Source organism: Pelophylax lessonae (genome assembly GCF_965119305.1).
Source record: "Pelophylax lessonae genome assembly, chromosome: 7".
Classification (NCBI taxonomy): Eukaryota; Metazoa; Chordata; class Amphibia; order Anura; family Ranidae; genus Pelophylax; species Pelophylax lessonae.
In genome coordinates this window covers 54,365,805-54,386,432 of record NC_138774.1, presented here as the reverse complement: position 1 = coordinate 54,386,432, position 20,628 = coordinate 54,365,805, and the positions used below count along the sequence as shown (strand labels likewise).

Below are 20,628 nucleotides of genomic sequence, written 5' to 3'. Positions count from 1 at the left end.
GACGCTCTTTTTTTATTTATAGCGCAAAATCTAAAAACCACAGAGGTGATCAAATACCACCAAACGAAAGCTCTATTTATGGGGGAAAAAGGACATCAATTGTATTTGGGTACAGCATCGCACGACCGCGCAATTGTTAAAGTAATGCAGTGCCAAATCGCAAAAAATGGCCTGGTCATTAAGGGGGTAAAACCTTCTGGAGCTGAAGTGGTTAATGGCGGGATCCACCAAGATACCTAGACCGACAGCTGGTTCAGCCTCTCAGCAAGCCTGAGCTAGCTGCTCCCCCCCCCCCCCCCCCCCACACACACAGCACAGCGCTTCAGTGAGCTTTGAAGGGGCAGAGCAGAGAGCCAGTGACTAACAGTCACTGGCTCTCTGCTCACTAAAGATCCAGAACTGAGCGATCAGCGGTCTTTAATTGTTCAGTTCTCGGTGTAGAGGGGGCAGGGGAAAGATGCTGCATCCACCTAGGTGAGTATAAATGTTTGTGTTTTTATATTTCTGAACTTCCATTTTACATTTTTTTTAAAAATGCAATCTTTAAAAATGAAAAATGTGGTGCAGAAAAACAAAAAGCTGATACTGCTAGTATTTCCGTTGTCTGGTAAAATTAGAATCCTGTAGAACAAACATGAACAACATGAAACATGAACAGAACAAATATGCATATTCTTTCCATAAAATACAGAAAAATGCGACTAGAAAATGCTATAAAATGATCTATGTCTAGAAAGTAATATTTTATAACGTCTCCATGTGATAATAACCACACACTCAATACCTGTGTCTGTGGATAAGAGCACTGAAGGCCAACCCATCTCTCCAGCTTGTGGTAAAGTTCTGTATATTGACCTCAGGATAGCTGCACAAAAATAATGTTGCATTAGAACAAAGTTATTGGTTGGCTTGCTTGAAAGTGTGAACTTATGCCCAGAACTCACCCTGCAGTCTTCATCTGGCACCAAAGGAGGAGGGCGTCCTTTGCTGACCTTGTCTCGCGATTGTCTTCTGTTTCTATCTTGATAACTTGGATCTGCAAATTGGTGACAGGGAGAAAAGTTAAGTGAGTCCCAGAGTAGAAGAAAATGAGAAGGGACAACTGAGGTGCAATGGGTAAATTACCACCAGAGGAGCTATTCCAGGCACATTGAAATGAAGAAAAGCTCAAGGGCAGACCCAGACCATGCTGGAGTAATTACATCTCTCCGCTGCCCTGGCAATGCACTGGAATAGCCAAGGAAGTTGAATCCTTTCGTAGATTCAAGCCTTTTGTGTTTACCCATTCACCCTGATGTTACATTTCTCACCAGCAAATATCAAATCAATGAGATGCGAAAAAATGATATATCCCCCCACCCAGATTATAGAATGACACTATGTACTAATGCAAAGAAAAGGTAGCCTATGGTATGATATTCAAATGAGAAGGCCCAGGGTAAAAACCCAAAACATGCTGGATGTGATTATATTTCCCAGTTGCCCCTGGAAGGCATTGGAATATCCAAGGAAGCTGAATCCTTTGCTAGATTCAAGCTTTCTGTGTTTACCTGCTCAGCCTGATTCCACATTACTCCCGCTAGGAAAAAGCAAATGTCAGATCAAGAGGAGATGTAAAAAGGGAGCATATTCCTCCTGATTATAGGCAGACCCAGATGGCACTATGTATTAATGCAGTAAAGAGAAGGTAACCAATGGTATGACATGTACAAACAGCTAAATACACAGTTCAAATACATAGGTTTACTATTTTAATAGCCAAAGGATTTGCAATTCTGTGCAGACAGACCTGTGATTTACTCAATCTCCGTCATGCTGCACAGTCTGAAATATTCTTCAGATACTTCTAGCTTCAGCTTTGCTGTTTATTCATACTGCTTTCATACTGGATCTAGGGGGTGCTAGGGGTGGGCTTTGCCCCCCAGATTTCAGTGGTGCCATTAGGAAGTAAAGGGGTTGAAGGGCAGCATGCAGTCAAGTTGGCATGGCTGCATAATGCCCTACCCCAATCCACCGCACCGCAACCTTTAAATCTGTGGTCAGAGGGGAACAATATTTGTTGCTAAAAAGGGGGGGGGACTCTGTTGTGAAACCCTGACCTAATATATGAAATTTTTCTTGCAACCACATATAGAGGTAAAGAACGAGGAGAGGACAGGAGAGGATGTTAACATGATGCTTTCGTTACTTTTTTTTCTGCACCCTCAAACTAAATTGGCAAACCTGAAAATAAGGGCTGATGTATACAGCCGCCTTCGGGCTGTACAAAATAAAATGGGAGTTACATATTTACATATAGTTTGTGAGGTTGAAAAAAGACATCAGTCCATCCAGTTCAACCTATGATGTGTGTTTGCTGTTAACCGTACATTGTATACCCCTGTATGTTGTGGTCTTTAAGGTGCCCATCTAATAGTTTTTTGAAACTATCGATCCTCCCTGATGACACGACTGCTTGTGGAAGCGAATTCCACATCCTTACTGCTCTAACAGTAAAGAACCCCTTACGTATTTTAAGGTTAAACCGTTTTTCCTCTAGTTTTAGTGAGTGGCCATGTGTCTTATTCTATTCCCTTTCTCTGAAAAGTTTGTTCCTTATGCTATGGTCACCAGTGCAGTATTTGTACATTGATATCATATCCCCCCTCAAGCGTCTCTTCTCCAGTGAAAATAAGTTCAGTGCTTGCAGTCTTTCCTCATAGCCGATGCCCTCCATTCCCCTAATTATTTTTGTTGCCCTTCTCTGGACTCTCTCCAGTTCCAGCACATCCTTCCTGAGGACCGGTGCCCAGAACTGGACAGCATACTCCAGCTGTGGTCGGACCAGAGTCTTGTATAGTGGGAGAATAATCTCTTTATTTCTGGAGTGAATCCTCTTTTTTATACATCCCAGTATTCTGTTGGCTTTGCTTGCAGCTGCTTGGCATTGCATGCCACTGCCAAGCCTGTTGTCTACCAGTACCCCCAGGTCCTTTTCCATCTTCGATTCACCCAGAGGTTCCCCCCTAGTGAGTAACTTGCTTTCATGTTTCTGACGCCCAAGTGCATTACTTTACATTTCTCAACATTAAACCTCATCTGCCATGTAGTTGCCCACCCCGTTATTTTGTTCAGGTCCGCTTGTAAGGTTTCCACATCCTGCATAGAAGATATTGGCATGCTTAGTTTAGTATCATCCGGAAATACTGAGATTGTGCTCGATATCCCCTGCTCTAGATCATTTATGAATAAATTAAACAGGTATTTCCCCAACCAAAGCTACAGGTGCTGCCTACAGCCACCCCATAGACATGAGTGGCTGTATGCAGGAATCTGCGGGTACCTGTGTAAACCTGTGCTTGAAGTTTTACATCTCTACACATGCAAGTGTTTACACAAGTACCGGTGTATACCCACATACAGCAGTTCATGGCTATGTGGCAGCTGTATGCAGCACCTATAGCTTCTGGGGGGGGGGGGGGGGGTATTTGAACTGTGCATCTAATTGTTTGCCTGGAGCTCTGCTTTACAAAGCTCCTCTGATTAAAAAGGAACAAAGCCAACCAATTTTCCCCAAAAAAGCTCATATTAAAAGTATCCAAAAGATATTAATGAATCCTTAACCAAACATACTAATGTTATGTTCTGCAGTGTTTTCATTTACATCCTGCCCGCTAGCGCATGCGCAGTGTATGCTGCATTCGAAGCATGTCTCTGGGGAGATTTGTTCATAATTACCTGACAGCTTAGGTCATCTCTAAACCAATCTTTAACGTCTTGCCACCAGCCCTTTATTTGGTACCTAAAGCTGTAAGCTGGAAGTCAAGCTTTCCAAAAAGTGATTGCTTTGATAGGCTATCACAGTGATGAAACGACTGAGAGCTCATCCTTGATTCCAGATCGAAAAAACCCACCAGAGGCTGTCAGTGACTGCTCAGTCACTATGCTGGGAGCGCGGAATGAGTGCACATAAATGGACACTTATATGCAACAGCCTGGCATTAATAGCCCACCTCTGTGGAGCTGCAAATATGTGTAAGGCTGGTGTCAAGAGGTTGAAGGCCTCAAATGGCTGGTGTCATAGTTGGTCACATGTGCATGCAAAGTGGAGGGGGGGGGGGGGAATTAACAAAGGCTGGTGCACACCGAAAATAGTGCCAATTTCTTTACACCTGCTTAGTTAGAACTTCCTTGTGACAAATTGATAAATATAGAGCACATCAATTCAGTAATTTGTTGCATGGTGGTGATCTTAGCGTGCTCACTCTGGGATGCATCAAGATTTTAAAGCAAACTGGAGGTAATCTTCCACTGGGATCATCCTAAAATGTAACCTTTTTCCTCTCTTTCCTGCATTGCTACACCTCGCTGGCCATTCATACCTATCCCCCACTCCTCTCATTACTGCAGTGCTCCTCATTACTGTATTTACAACACTCTGGTAACTGTATAATTTAGAACTGTTTTTAACTTGGTGCAAGTACTTCATATTTTGGGGTAAGTGATTGTGATAAGACATTTAAATGAACTCTCACATAGCACTTTTAACACGATTTGGCACAGCACAGAAAAAAAAAAAAAAACACATAGAAATCATCTTACAACACTGTTAATTTGGCGGAGGGACAATCTCTATCTTGACCCTTGTTTATTTTCAAGTTTGAGCTCCATCTAAAACGGGAATTTTCCCTTTAAGCATCCCTCCCCCAACCCTCCTATGCCACACACCGCTTGTCCGTTTTCATCTGATCCTTTCCGATCTGATCCTCCAGACGGATGGAAAATAGGGTTTCCATCGGTCTGGATTTCACGGACAGGATCAGATCAGATAGTAGCGGGTGTCAGCAGACATGCCTCCGCTGACATCCGCTGCTCCATAGAGGTACATGGAGCATCTGATCAGGTCTGCCTGAAAAATTGACAGGTGGACCGGATTAGAAAGCCCGTGTGAAAGGGTCCTTAGATGGTACCATGCCACTGCTCCAGGGTTCCTGTTTCACGGTGGCTCCTTTCCCTTGCAATGTCCTATGAAGCCATCCTTGTATACAAGGACTAGAGTCCCTTCTCCAAGCCAACATACTGCACTGTTCACTCTGTCTTGTGAAGGCCAGACGTTCAGGGAAGCAGCGCTGAGAGAGCAGGAGCCAGCAGGATTGAATATTGTAAAACTGCAAGTGCTGGGGTTAAAATTTTCACAAATAACTTACCGGGGAATGTTTATTTTGCTGTGCTTTTTTTTTTATGTGTTTTAAAGGGAAACTGAAGGCATTTTACAAAAACTTGTGAGCAGGCAGGCTATAAACCGCAGAAGAGGCACATAATTCCCTTTGTTAATTCCCCCCATGATGTTTGTACATTTGTATCGGCTAAGTATGAATGTTTATGTACAGTCCAGACACCCTTTGGATTGGCCTAGTTTTAAAGAAAACAATTGCCAGAAGAACCCAACCAGCCCCTGGTCAGCCAGGTAATGTCTGCTTCGATCACACATGGATATGAGATTGATGCTGCTTTTGGTCAAATAATGAAATTATATTTTAAGCTACAAATTAGATTTACAAGTATCACCATTGCTAATACCTTGCCACCATCAATCTAACAGAAGACAGACAGAACGCCATGGATGAAGTTCATGCTTCCACACTTCAGCTTTACCCAGCAGGTGACAGAATGAGAAGCAGCTGAAAGAATAGCATCAGGCCTAGCGCCAGCCAATGTCAGAGGTGAATAAGAAGCACTCATTAATCCCACACATCCATCCAACACATCTGCGGAATTATACATTACATGCACTTCAGTCTTTTTAAATACAGTAGTGGAATAAAACTAATACTGATATCTAAAGCAATGTCTTAAAGCTGTCATGTGACTGTGGATGGCATATAATACCTGGAAACGGAGGATAATAGTCCAGATAAGGCCCAGGGTAAGCCGGTGATTGCCGTCTACGATATCATGTGAGCCCACGTTCTCTAGATGGACCCGCTGCTCCTTGAGAAACTGGAGAGCTTTGTCCACATTCTCCAGAGAGTGAATTCTCATCCGGCCCCGGGTAGGTTTAGGCTGGAGATAGATACTAGATGTCACTGTATAAAGAGGACTACTTCCCCAAGTCTTTGAACCCAATACTTCTCTCTATTATGAGGGTTAGGCTGCAGGCGGAGAATACTAAGCCCCTGATATAAGAATACTTTAAGCCGGCCATAGACGGAGCGATTTTCTTTCCTGCAACCACAGGTTGCAGGAAAGAAGAATCGCTCAATTCCCCTATCAACACAGTCAGTGTTGATGGGGGAATCTCTCCTGAGGAGCCATTGTATTTTAATGCCGCTGTAACAGCCTCTAGCAATAATCGCATGTAAAATCCAACAGGCTGGTTGAACCCATGTTGATCAATCGATCAACTTGGGTACATTCAGCCAGCCCATACATGGTTCAAACCTCTGCCGGTTCGTGCTGAAATGGCCAAGATTCGAACCACCTATAGCCGGCTTTACTCAATAGAGTGTGGATTTTTTTTTTTACTGATCTGGCATTGATAAAATTATATCTGACTAGTTGATAAATAAAATATAGAAGGGGATTGGACATGCGGGTACATTGCAAAAAAATGAACAATTTTTTTTCCTTTTTTTTGGTTTTAAAGACATATGTATACAGACATACGTATTCAGCCCAAACATGTTAAGCCTCATACACACGATCAGATTATCAAGCGATCTGTCGTCCATTTTTTGTGGCATGCTAGTCTGATGTGGAAAGTGAAGAGGTTATTTTCATAGGAATTTTCCCGTACGACAGAATTCTACTTCAGAAGTGATGTCATGTGTTGGATTGCTTTGTATGTGTTCTTTCGTCTCTGAGCATGCCTAGTCTTGCTCTTAAGATTTTTTTCCGTCGAAATCTGTACTAATGAGACGAAAATCGGACGTTGTATTATGGATGACAAAAATTTTATAGCCTGCACATCAGGATTTTGTCAGCCGAAAAGTCGGAGTCGGCTGTCGAAAGCACCATACTAACAATCCGAAAATCGGCAGTTCGGTCGTCGGACGAATTTTCCCTACAGATTTTCTTATCGTGTGTACGGGGCTTTACTCTATGCAATGAGGAGACACAGTGAAATCCCAACATGGCCAGATCCTCTACCACCCAAAAATGATCATTTAAAGAGGTCTGCACTAATATTAGTAGCCATAGATATAACAATCATCACCTGATCCAACCAAATCACCTTGTTTAGGCAGGAAACCTCTAAAGTTTTCCCACCATGCTGGCTGTACAGAAGTCATTGTATTTGATTATATTTCCCCCATTCCATCCAAAATCATGTTACTGTTGATGTACATTCAGTGTACACAGTGCTGTGCCCTTACCAGTTGTTCTCCAGACAGCACCTCCAGAAGTTTGGTGATGATGTAACCATCCCGCAGATCACTGTACAGGTCATTGACACGACATGGTACTTTAGAGAGATGAGAATTCATCCACTTGGTGAATGTTTTCTTCTGAACAGCATCACGTTCATCTATGGAGGAAACACTCTGTGAAATTTACCATTTCTAATAATAAATAACATGTATCGTTATAAAAAATATTGTTTTTTAAAGGGTCAATGTTCCTTAAAGTGACACTTTTCCTATAGAAGCAGTCTAGTGGGCTGACTTCGTATACCCCTAAGGACTCCAGCGACAAGCTCTTCTTACCATACTTCCTGGCTCTGTTCCCAAAATACCTTGAGGTGCTTTTTCTATAATAACAAACAGAAATTGGAAAGTAGAGCGGAATTACAATGTAATGGTCGCAACAGAAGTGCAACCTGGACATGCAAACGCAGAGATTCTTTTAACTACAAACCTAGATAGGGTTTGGACTGTGAATGGGGTTGGAAAGTGGGGAGGAGGTAGGTGTGGCAAAAGTGAGACTAATGCTGCTGGCCATACACTAGCCGAAAAAATCTGTTGTTTGGTCCGTTCGTTCGTTTTTCATCCAGTTAATGGGCACAAATAGAAAATCGGCTTTAACTTTTCAGAGCCGAAAAATCTAAGGAACAGTTTAGAAAATTCTGCCGAACGAACGATAAATTGAAAGGTTAAAGAGGTTGTACACCGAGAAAAAAAAATTTTCTCTTCTTTACATCCTGAAAGAGAAACCCATAATGAGCTAGTATGCATCGCATACTAGCTCATTATGAAATACTTACCTTAGAATGAGCCCCGCCGTGCCGTCCGCTTACCTGTATGACGGGCGACATGTATAGTCGCCCGTCTTCCGGGATCGCGGCATCCGGCCATCTGATTGGCCGGAGCCGCGGTGACGTCACTCCCGCGCACGCGCGCGGGAGCCGACGGTCACGGCACGGGGCTCTGAAGGAACGGCACGATCTGCCGTTCCTTCAGAGCGCATGCGCCAGTGACGTCACTGGCTGCATTAAAGGTAAATATCTCCTAAACGGTACATGTTTAGGAGATATTTACAGTACCTATAGGTAAGCTTTATCATAGGCTTACCTATAGGTACAACTTCCTGAGGAGGGTTTACTTCCTCTTTAATGGGTTTCTCAGCCGAACTGTTTGCACTAGGCATAAGTGACAAACTGAACCAAAATCGGATTAATTTATGTCCGTTGAACGATTTATCGTTCGAAATTCGGTCATTACATGATGGCACGATCGTCTGCTCTCACGGCCCATTTTTGGTTTTTCAAAAATGAGTGCGAACGATTTTTCGGCTAGTGTATGGCCGGCTTAAGAGACTTTGGGGGAGATTTATTAAAACTGGAGCACTCAGAATCTGGTACAATGTTGGATAGCAGCCAATCAGCTTCTAACTTTAGCTTCTTCAATTACGCTTTGACAATAAGTGCCAGTTCACATACTGTATATGCGATGCGGGAACCCTGCAAATCCACTACGAGTTCCCGCATCGCATTCAAATCGCAGGCAGTTCACACTGCCATATGCGAATCGTTGGGGGTGTCAATACAAAGTTAACGACACCCCCAGATCAGTTCGCATATCGCAGTGCAAACTGTCAGTTCGGACATGAATCGGATCGCATTGGTGTGAACCACAATGCGATCCGATTCTGGTGCGGACCCAAAAAGTGTCCTGTGCGTGTTGTGTCCGAATCCGATGCGAATCCAGCCATGCAATCTGTATGGCTGAATTTGCATCGCACAGACATTGCATGTGATTTTAAGAGCAGTACACTCTGAATCACATGCGATGTCTGTCATCGCATATGTGTGAACTGGGACTTAAACCTGAAGGCGGATTAGTTTTTATGCACAAGATTTTGCAAGCTTCAGTTTTAGTAAATTTCCCCTTTTGTTACTGCATTTTCAGGGCAATTGACAGTGCATAAAAATACCTGATGTTTACTGGTGTCAGAACTTAGAAGGAGCAATGACATCATTCCCTCTTGAGCACTGCATCATGCAAGCACCAGGTATTTTGGGACAGGAAAAGGAGTGATGGAGAAGTGCTGAAGAGGTATCAGTGGGTCCATAGGGGGGCACATTTTACACAACATAACTGTGCAATGACTAATCAAGGTGACAGAGTCTCTTTAACCACTTGACCTTAGGAAGGTTTTACCCCCTTCACGTCCAGAGCATTTCTGCGATATGGAACTGGGTTACTTTAAAGTAGATGTAAACCCTCACATATACCCAGTTAAATGAATAGCCTCAGATGATACACAGAGATTAAATAAATCTCCCTACATAAGTTCTATTTGTATATCTGGTGTCTTCAGCTTTCTACACTGTTTAGAGAGTGGACATCGTGTTAGAATTTTTTTTTTCTGTTCCAGCACTGGGTGTGGAGTCTTGGCATACACTGTGTGACAGCTGATTGAAGGAAAAGCACAGACCTTCCTCCACATAGGCAGAGGAAGGAAGAAACATGCCGAGCTGTGCAGTGAATAGACCAGCTTCCTGCTAATCTCTCTCTAAGCACCCACCCGACACAAATTTCCAGCTGCTTTTAACTTCTGTGTTGGAGAACTTGTCAGGAGTTATCATGCTGAAAACAGAGGAACGGAGCAGCAGATCGACAAGGGACTTAGGGCTTTGGAGAGAGATAAGCAAACACTACAGATATACATATGTGCCCAGGTGAATGGGGTTTACATCCACTTTAACTGGCAATTACGTGGTCATGCAACACTGTATATAAATGAAAGTTAAATCATTTTTTGACACAAATAGAGCTTTCTTTTGGTGTTAATTTGATTACTGCTGGGTTTTTTATTTACTATTATTTAAACTAAAAAAGACCGAAAATTGTGGAAAGAAAATCCAATATTTTCTACTTTCTGTTATAAAAAATATCAGGACACGCAGCGTGACTCACGCACGTGCAGTGCGCACCCAGCTGTGAAGCCGCAAGCTGTCACAGTCGGGTGCCCACACTAGAGATTCCAGCGCCACGGGGAGAAGAGGGAGAGAACCAAGGCTCCCCCCGGCTGCATCGCTGGACCGTGGAACAGGTGAGTGTGTGTTTATTAAAAGACAGCAGCTACACTTTTTGTAGCTGCTTTTAATAAACACAAAAATGGGTGGAACTCCGCTTTAGAATGCATAGAGGGTTCATTACTGTCAGAGTAATAAGGGTGTGGAATTCCCTTCCACAAGCAGGGGTATCTGCAGGGAGCGTAAATATTTAAAAAAACAAATAGATGGGCACCCTAATGATTGCAACATACAGGGATATGGGAATTACTATTGACATAAACTCACTCACACCACAGGTTGAACTGGATGGACTGGTGTCTTTACCAACTATGTAACTATAGTGTGACTGTAATAGTGTGGCAGGCAATCTGTCGCTTAAGCCCCGTACACACGTACCGAATGTCGGCCGAACGATCGGCCGTCTTTTGTCCGGTGCTGTCCTGTCGGTTGAAAAGTGCTAAAGACTGCACACGAATTTTGTCGGCCAACAACAGCCGACTGCAGAAGTGATGTCATGTGATGGTTACCTTTCCGTGTGTTTTTTCTTCTCTGAGCATGCCCAGTCTTGCTCATCTGCTGTTAGTCGGCCGAATTCTGTACTGACTGGCGAACAATCGGCCGTTCTGGTGACGGCCAACAAAAATTTTATAGCCTGCACACCCGATTCTGTTCGGCCGAAAAGTCGGAGTCGGTTGTCGGAAGCATCATACTAACAAGCGACAATCGGCCAATCGTTCGGCGGCCGAATATTTATGGCCGACAATCGCTACGTGTGTACGGGCCTTAACAGACACTGGCTGGGAGGGCCCCTAACTGACTGACACTGATGTCGCTAGTGACACTAATACAGTGATCAGTGATAATACTGTACACTGTACTAATGACACAGGCTGGGAAGGGGTTAACATTAAGGGGAAATCAAGGGGTTAACAAAGCAAGAAATATCAATGTAATTGTGCATAGCCAGGTAAAAACGATACAGACTTTTGCCTGGCTATGGCCCGCACTTAACAATGACACCATAGGCTTATGTGATCCAGCAAAGTCCGTATTAATAATTGATGCAATAACAACGAGTAAAGGATGGGATTAGAGTGGTAAATACAACCCTATCGCTTTCTACTCCTCTCGCTCGATTTCACGTTGCCTTTTCTGCTTCACGTCCAGAAACATGTAGAGATATCAAATTGTGTAATACATAAACTCTTACCAGCCAAAGCTTTAATCCGGGAGCACTCAAAGAGTTTTCCAGAGGCCGTCGGCTCGTCCCACACATGTTCAGCCTGATCCCAGCGATTGTTGTTATTCTGGGGCGTCTGTACCTCCATGTTGTCCAGCTCTGGGCTCACATTTGCCATTGCAACTGCAAGAGAACACAATAAGAACACACAATGAGAAACTCAGGCTTTGATAGGAACCCCTTCATATACAATATGTCTATCCTGCAATATGCAAAACCCCTTCAAATACAATAAAAGCTTTTACCTCTCTAGGTGAACAAGCAATCCCCAAATTGGAGTTTGATGATTACACTCACCATCAATGTACCCGATTCACATCCTAAATTCCTAGGCAAAGCCTTTAAAAGGACCCCCAACCAACTTAATGTCAGAGATTTCCCTGGATATTAGTATGGCACCCAGAAAAAGTGGTGACAGTAGCATACACAGCAAGTTATTCCGAATACAAAGGTCATATGAATAAGAAATAAAAGAAATCAACATATAGTGCTGGAGTATCTGCGAGTTTTTAACGAGGGACTAGAATTTGCATCCTCAGCAATTGTTATAAGAAATGGTGAATCTCACTCTATAAAAATAATAATGCAGGAGAGAAGCTCCTGATTGATTAGGCAAGTTGTCCAGCCATAGTCAGGGCATGGATCTTATTACAGCCGATGCCTCCAAGGAGCTCTTCTGCAGCCGCTGTGAGTAAACAACACAAGCAGCTGCAGTGAGCAAAATTCCAGGGTGGGTCCAGGGTGAAAGTCTGGAGAAAGGAAGGATTATTTTATTCAGGAGAGAGCTGCTTTCCTGCATTTTCCTACATTCTCCCAAGGTAAAATGAACCCACTGGTTACAATCCATTGATTGAAATACCAATAGGCCGTACTGCCTGACTTTTGGGGCAATAATCTGCAGCTTTCCCACTGCATGGGCTTCTTTTTTAGGAAACACATTGCCTTTGCTGACCTACAAATACCAGTTGCCTGGCTGTCTCTGTCTTCAATACTTTCTGAGTCAATGAACCAGAGCAAGCATGCCACATGCAAAGCCAGACTGAGGCCAGAACTGCTGACTTAAACCCTCAGTTCTTTTAGGCTCCATTTACATTAACAATTTCCAGTGCCACTTTGGAGTGTGACTTTGATGCATCCTTTGGTGTGACTTTGATCTGACTTTACATTCTATGGACCAAAATCACATCAAAAGTCGCACCAAAGTAGCACAGGCACTTTCTCAAACTCGCTGCAACTTTAAAGCGTTTGTTACCCAAAAACTATATTCTTGATATATGCCTGCTGTACTATGTACTTGTATGAGAAAATATCCTTTTCTCTTTTTAATGCTTCCTTTACATGAAATCCCTGGTGTTCCTGCCAGCCCCTCTGTTTTCCTATTAAAAACTGACCACACTAAGCAGGAGAACACACTGTGGTTGGTTCTCTATCTATGCTGAGAACTCAGTGTACTCTCCAATGATCAGGCTTGTCCTGACACGCCCCTGCTACACAGCTATTCACTGGCAAGATCAGTGTGCTGCTGCTTCTCCTCCCCCAGCTCTTATGCAGCTGAGAACAGATGGAATGTGATCACTTTTATAAAATGGAAAAAGTATTTATAATGTATTTTTTTTTCTATCTATACAAAACTGTTTTGCCGTTCATTTCTATTTTAAACTGAATGGGTTGTTTTACAAGGTGATTTACAATCACTTTAAGTTGCACTGATTTGAATGGGGGCCATTGAAAAGAATGGGCTGCGCCTTGTTGTCGATGACAATTCACACGAGTGTGAATAAAGCCTTAAAGTGTCACTAAAACCACATCATAAACACTATCAATAAATGGTGTATTACATGCTCTTCACATTCACTCAGTCACTATCAGATTATTTACTGTATTCTGCAAAAAACCTGGTTGATCCTGCTGCTCTCTATCTCCCCCTTCTGTCCACGTCCCCAATTTAGCTAGGGATTTTGCAGCTGTGGTGGCAACTCTGCACATGCTCAGTTTTCAGTGAGTTTCTATGCTGGGCATTTCCTCCCTATCACACCTGAGGAGCCCATGTGACTATAGAGTCACACATGTGGGCGTATACACAATGGTAAATGACAGCCCACTTCCTCCCTCCTCCTCCATGCCCACTAATCAGGTAAACACAATGGGGGTTGGATATTACAAGTAGGTTATTGGAGGCTTCACCTCCCTCTTATTCTAAGTCTCCATTAACACCTATGACGTTTGCTTTTGAGCATTTCTGAAGTGCCTTTGCGTGGTTTTAACTGAAATTTTGCAGCGATTTGCGTTTTTTATGCCTTTTTTTGGCAAATTTGTTGTTGGGCAGATTAAAAACTGCAAATCGCAGTAAAACCCAGTAAAAACACACTACATGCTTTTCTGCAACTTCTCCATTTAAGTCTTTTGAACCAAAAATGCAAAAAGCACCTTTTTGCATTTAAAAAAGTCCCTGACCCTTTCCAAAAATGCAGAGGCACAAAAATGCACTGATGTGAACATGTTTCGTAGGAACCAATGTTAAAATAAATGTTCTGCATTTCTGCAAAAAGCATAAGAAGACACATTGGTGTGAATGGAGCCTAAGACACAGGCTGGAGGGGTGTGACGCAGCCTGTGACTGGCAAATATTCACAAAATAATAAAGATTTGATTTCAATTATATATTTGTATGATGACTCAAAACAGTTTATTCATATTTTTATTTTCACTCTATTTTCCAAAAGCCGTTTTTTTTTTTTTTTTTTTTTCAACATGTGACCAGCAGCAAAGGACTAGAAACTCCTCCTGCTTTTGTTTCTCTGCAGACAGGCTGGGAGAGAGCTGGGTCATGTGACAGCTGTATATCAATTAGAAAAAAGGTACTTGTTATTAAAATAATTACAGTGCCATCATCCACATACAGAAACAGAAGGGGTAATGTCAATTAAACAGTGTGTGCTTAGTACCACTTTAAAGTCATTGTAATGCTGGCCATAAACTATATGAAAAATCGCTTGAAAATCTGTCATTTGGACATTTCGTTCCATTTTCTGCCAGTTTTTGGGCACAAATCGGTAATCGGTTGTGACGTTTTTAAGCTACAAAAATGAAGGACAAATTTGGAAAATTTCTGTCTAACGAACAATAAATTGAAAGGTTAATGTGTTTCTCGACCAAACTGTTTGTCCTAGGCATATGTCACAAAACGAACAAAAAACAGATTCACTTATATCTTTTGAACGTCTTATCGATCAAAATTCAGTCGTCACATGATGGCAAAATGGGTTGCTCTTATGGCCGAGTGTTCGTTATTCAAAAATAAGTTAGAACGATTTTTCGTATAGTGTATGTCCAGTAGAAGACTTCTTCTTTAGTAATGTTTTTTAAATAACAAACATACACTTACCAGCTCTGTGCAATGGTTTTGCACAGAGCAACCCCAATTAGCCTGTTCTGGGTCCCCCCCTGGTGCTCCTGGCTCCACCTTTTCTGCAAGTGCCCCCATAGGAAGCTGGCCATACACATATAGACTGGAATAAGCTCAAGCTGCGTCTCTTGTATTTTTACAGCCAGCACCATCGGCTCAAACATTGGCTGCATTTAATTTGAAGCAGCCACTGTTCAGCTAACAATTTTCCACCTACCTCCTTTCGTATTTTTAAATGGGGGAAGTCATATGGGAGGCGGCTAACAGGGTCCTGAGTGGATCCTGGCCATTTCATCAGACACCAATTTCAACAGTGTATGGCCAGCTTTACTCGGAAAAAGGTTCCTGCACTACTTGGGGGCAACTTCAGAGCGATTTACATTGACTTCTGTTAAAGAAGTTATTTGAAAGTCGCCATGAAGTCACGCTGTGCGGCGCAGCTCCAAAGTGGGGCAACTCTGAAGCTGCGCTAGTGTGAACCGAGCCTGATTGGCTAATGTTCAGGCACATACACCTGCACTCACACGGGTGTCAAATGGAACCAGTGGCTGTGTCCATGCAGCCTCTGCAGCCCAATAGACATGAACAGGACTGCCTCCACATGGATGCACTGAACACCTTTCCATCCCGTGCGAGCAAAGAAGTCCCTTTGCACAGGTGTATGCAAAGATACACCCATGTGAATGAGGCCTAAAACTGTTAAAGAGGAAGTAAACTGGCAGTTTTTTTTTTTTTATGACCTGCAAGTTAAAGCCATAATGTGCTAGTATGCAACGTATACAAGCACACTATGTGAAACTTACCTGCAAACGAAGCCCTTGATAATGTGCTAGTATGCAACGTATACAAGCACATTATGTGAAACTTACCTGCAAACGAAGCCCTTGATAATGTGCTAGTATGCAACGTATCCACCACATTATGTGAAACTTACCTGCAAACGAAGCCCTTGATAATGTGCTAGTATGCAACGTATACAAGCACATTATGTGAAACTTACCTGCAAATGAAGCCCTTGACCGTTGCTTTGTCCCCACTGCAGGCCGCACCCATCTTCTCCTGTCTTCCGTCCGGGGTCTGCGGACTCCAGCTGTTACACGTCACTCCTGCGCCGTTCCTTCAGAGCACATGCGCCGATGACGTCATCGGCTGCATGTATACTAAATATCTCCTAAACGGTGCATGTTAGAGATATTTACAGTACCTATAGGTAAGCCTTAATATAGGCAGTGTTGGGGTAGTTACTCAAAAAATGTAACTAGTTACTTCTGTAAATTGTAATGAGATTACTTTACTAGTTACTGCATTTGAAAAGTAACTTCACTACTTATTATTTTACTTTCCTCTTTCTTAATTGACCGTGTAGAAGAAGATACATGACACTCTTTCTGCATAGAGTTTATTGTATAAACACAGGCTTTGGGAAACATGAGAACAAAACCTGAAAAAACAGAATAAAACATAAAGGGCAACAAAAATTCATAAACTTCATCCCTCTCTATTCTTCGAAAAAACGATTGTATCGCACGGCTTGGGTAACGCAGGAAAGCGCGCTCCTATAGCCTAGTAAAGTAGTGTAGTTACCTCCTATAGTCTAGTAAAGTAGTGTAGTTACCTCCTATAGCCTAGTAAAGTAGTGTAGTTACCTCCTATAGTCTAGTAAAGTAGTGTAGTTACCTCCTATAGCCTAGTAAAGTAGTGTAGTTACCTCCTATAGTCTAGTAAAGTAGTGTAGTTACCTCCTATAGCCTAGTAAAGTAGTGTAGTTACCTCCTATAGTCTAGTAAAGTAGTGTAGTTACCTCCTATAGCCTAGTAAAGTAGTGTAGTTACCTCCTATAGTCTAGTAAAGTAGTGTAGTTACTTCCTATAGCCTAGTAAAGTAGTGTAGTTACCTCCTATAGCCTAGTAAAGTAGTGTAGTTACCTCCTATAGTCTAGTAAAGTAGAGTAGTTACCTCCTATAGCCTAGTAAAGTAGTGTAGTTACCTCCTATAGTCTAGTAGAGTAGTTACCTCCTATAGCCTAGTAAAGTAGTGTAGTTACCTCCTATAGCCTAGTAAAGTAGAGTAGTTACCTCCTATAGTCTAGTAAAGTAGAGTAGTTACCTCCTATAGCCTAGTAAAGTAGTGTAGTTACCTCCTATAGCCTAGTAAAGTAGTGTAGTTACCTCCTATAGCCTAGTAAAGTAGTGTAGTTACCTCCTATAGTCTAGTAAAGTAGTGTAGTTACCTCCTATAGCCTAGTAAAGTAGTGTAGTTACCTCCTATAGTCTAGTAAAGTAGTGTAGTTACCTCCTATAGCCTAGTAAAGTAGTGTAGTTACCTCCTATAGTCTAGTAAAGTAGTGTAGTTACCTCCTATAGTCTAGTAAAGTAGTGTAGTTACCTCCTATAGCCTAGTAAAGTAGTGTAGTTACCTCCTATAGTCTAGTAAAGTAGTGTAGTTACCTCCTATAGCCTAGTAAAGTAGTGTAGTTACCTCCTATAGCCTAGTAAAGTAGTGTAGTTACCTCCTATAGTCTAGTAAAGTAGTGTAGTTACCTCCTATAGCCTAGTAAAGTAGTGTAGTTACCTCCTATAGCCTAGTAAAGTAGTGTAGTTACCTCCTATAGCCTAGTAAAGTAGTGTAGTTACCTCCTATAGCCTAGTAAAGTAGTGTAGTTACCTCCTATAGTCTAGTAAAGTAGTGTAGTTACCTCCTATAGCCTAGTAAAGTAGTGTAGTTACCTCCTATAGTCTAGTAAAGTAGTGTAGTTACCTCCTATAGCCTAGTAAAGTAGTGTAGTTACCTCCTATAGTCTAGTAAAGTAGTGTAGTTACCTCCTATAGTCTAGTAAAGTAGAGTAGTTACCTCCTATAGCCTAGTAAAGTAGTGTAGTTACCTCCTATAGCCTAGTAAAGTAGTGTAGTTACCTCCTATAGCCTAGTAAAGTAGAGTAGTTACCTCCTATAGTCTAGTAAAGTAGAGTAGTTACCTCCTATAGCCTAGTAAAGTAGTGTAGTTACCTCCTATAGCCTAGTAAATTAGTGTAGTTACTTCCTATAGTCTAGTAAAGTAGTGTAGTTACCTCCTATAGCCTAGTAAAGTAGTGTAGTTACCTCCTATAGTCTAGTAAAGTAGTGTAGTTACCTCCTATAGCCTAGTAAAGTAGTGTAGTTACCTCCTATAGTCTAGTAAAGTAGTGTAGTTACCTCCTATAGTCTAGTAAAGTAGAGTAGTTACCTCCTATAGCCTAGTAAAGTAGAGTAGTTACCTCCTATAGCCTAGTAAAGTAGTGTAGTTACCTCCTATAGCCTAGTAAAGTAGTGTAGTTACTTCCTATAGTCTAGTAAAGTAGTGTAGTTACCTCCTATAGCCTAGTAAAGTAGTGTAGTTACCTCCTATAGTCTAGTAAAGTAGAGTAGTTACCTCCTATAGCCTAGTAAAGTAGTGTAGTTACCTCCTATAGCCTAGTAAAGTAGTGTAGTTACCTCCTATAGCCTAGTAAAGTAGTGTAGTTACCTCCTATAGCCTAGTAAAGTAGTGTAGTTACCTCCTATAGTCTAGTAAAGTAGTGTAGTTACCTCCTATAGCCTAGTAAAGTAGTGTAGTTACCTCCTATAGTCTAGTAAAGTAGTGTAGTTACCTCCTATAGCCTAGTAAAGTAGTGTAGTTACCTCCTATAGCCTAGTAAAGTAGTGTAGTTACCTCCTATAGCCTAGTAAAGTAGTGTAGTTACCTCCTATAGCCTAGTAAAGTAGAGTAGTTACCTCCTATAGCCTAGTAAAATAGTGTAGTTACCAATATTAGTATTGTAACTAGTTACATTACTTCGTTACCAAAAAAAGTAATGTAGTTACTGTAATCAGTTACTTTGTAACTAGTTACCCCCAACACTGATTATAGGCTTACATATAGATACAAATAATATTTTAGAGTTTACGTTCTCTTTAATAAAGTTCCATAAGGAAGTATTTCCAAAGAAAGGGTAGACAGGAAATGACAAGAGCAAACAGAAAAGATCGCCACACTCCAGAAAAGAAAACAAGGATACAACATTTATTCTACAAAATGCCCATTTCACACAGTTACATGTTACTATAACATGTGGAAAATGTTTTGCAATGGAAGCCAACACAAATACCCAGCATATACCACAATGCACTTATATTTTTTATGCACCGCAGTGTATAGATATCAACCATCTGTGTGTTATGGTATGATTTGTTAAAAAACAAATGGTGCAAGCCCATTTTTTTCATTGACAGTAGAGTAGATGTGTCTTCACTCACTGTTAGGATAAAATTGCCATACCCCCAGCTGCCATCCCACAGGGCCTGGAGCATTAATAGCCTATCAGCAGGACCAGGAGTTAACTAGGAGTTAACCGCACCCCCACATTTTCTTAAAAGCAGTGCGTTGCGAGTGCGGCTGCATGTGGGAGCACATGTGATTTACACATGCTCCCGCAAAAATGTGACCCTAGCCTTCTGGATAGAGTAGGAAAGGGTAAGGGCTCTTTCACACGGGTGATCCGATCAGATCCGCCTGTCAGTTTCTTAGGCGGATCTGATCGGATCCTCCATGCAGCTCTATGGGGCAGCGGGTGTCAGCGGAGACACCTCCGCTGACACCCGCTGCCATCCGCATCCGATCCTGTCCGTGAAATCTGGACGGATGGAAACCCTATTTTTCCATCCGTTCAGGGATCGGATGAGAGCGGACAAGCGGTCCGCTCTCATCCGATCCCCCATAGAGAGCAGCGGGGGCTGTGACACCTCCCTCTCCGCACTGCAAGCGGAGACGGAGCTGTCATCCGCCGGCTCAGCAGGGATCGGCGGATCGATCCCCGCTGAGCAGCACCGATCCGCCTACGGATCAGCCTATGGACCGTGTGAAAGAGCCCTTAGAACAGATGTGCGGGTTCTTTGCCATCTGCGTTCTCACTGTGCAGATATACCCTTTTTATTTGTCTTGGCGACCATTGTATCTGGGACAGAAAGTGAAGGGAAATCTCCCAATGGTGGCACGGGGTCCAGTGACAACTGTCTAAGAAGGGATTTCCCCTCATTTTGAAGAGGTTTCCCCTCCCTTTATGAACTAACTGTCTCTGGGAAAGAATATGAAAGGAAATCTCTCACGCTAAGACAAAGCAAAAAATGCAAGAGGATTTACCCATTCTCTGTTTATCCAAGGTAGGGAATGGCTGAAGAAAGAAACTTTCAAAAGCTTGCACCTTAAAATATATCAAGGTAGCCACATTTTTACTTCCCTACTACTAACTACTACTACCTATGACCCCTTTCAGGTGAGGCTGATCCGTCCAAGCAGATCCTCCTGCTCAGCGGGGTATCTCTCCGCTGATCCCTGCTGAGCAGGCGGATGACAGGTCTGAGTCCACTCCACTATGCAGAGCGGACACAGACACAGCCTGCTCTTTTCTAAGGGCCAATCGGTTGGAAATGGACCACCTGTCTGTTTCCATCCGATGCCATCTAATCTGCCAGGTGGATGGGGAAAAGGGCTCCCATCCGTCTGTTTTTGCCGGACAGAATCAAATCGGAT

General features: G+C 42.5%; 1 protein-coding gene across 2 annotated transcripts in view; it reads right to left on the bottom strand.

Annotated features, from left to right (window-relative positions):
• SPTBN4 (spectrin beta, non-erythrocytic 4) overlaps positions 1-20,628 on the bottom strand; it is a 353,544-nt gene that overhangs the window by 324,351 nt on the left and 8,565 nt on the right. The window contains exons 2-6 of one of the 2 annotated variants that reach the window (XM_082262860.1): positions 11,649-11,801; positions 7,356-7,507; positions 5,869-6,042; positions 945-1,036; positions 785-865 (exon numbers count right to left, since the gene is read on the bottom strand). In XM_082262860.1, the coding sequence (XP_082118986.1) occupies positions 785-865; positions 945-1,036; positions 5,869-6,042; positions 7,356-7,507; positions 11,649-11,796 (647 nt within the window). In that variant the 5' untranslated portion in view covers positions 11,797-11,801. The remainder of the gene's footprint in view (positions 1-784; positions 866-944; positions 1,037-5,868; positions 6,043-7,355; positions 7,508-11,648; positions 11,802-20,628) is intronic. The other variant, XM_082262861.1, reaches the window with a different exon arrangement.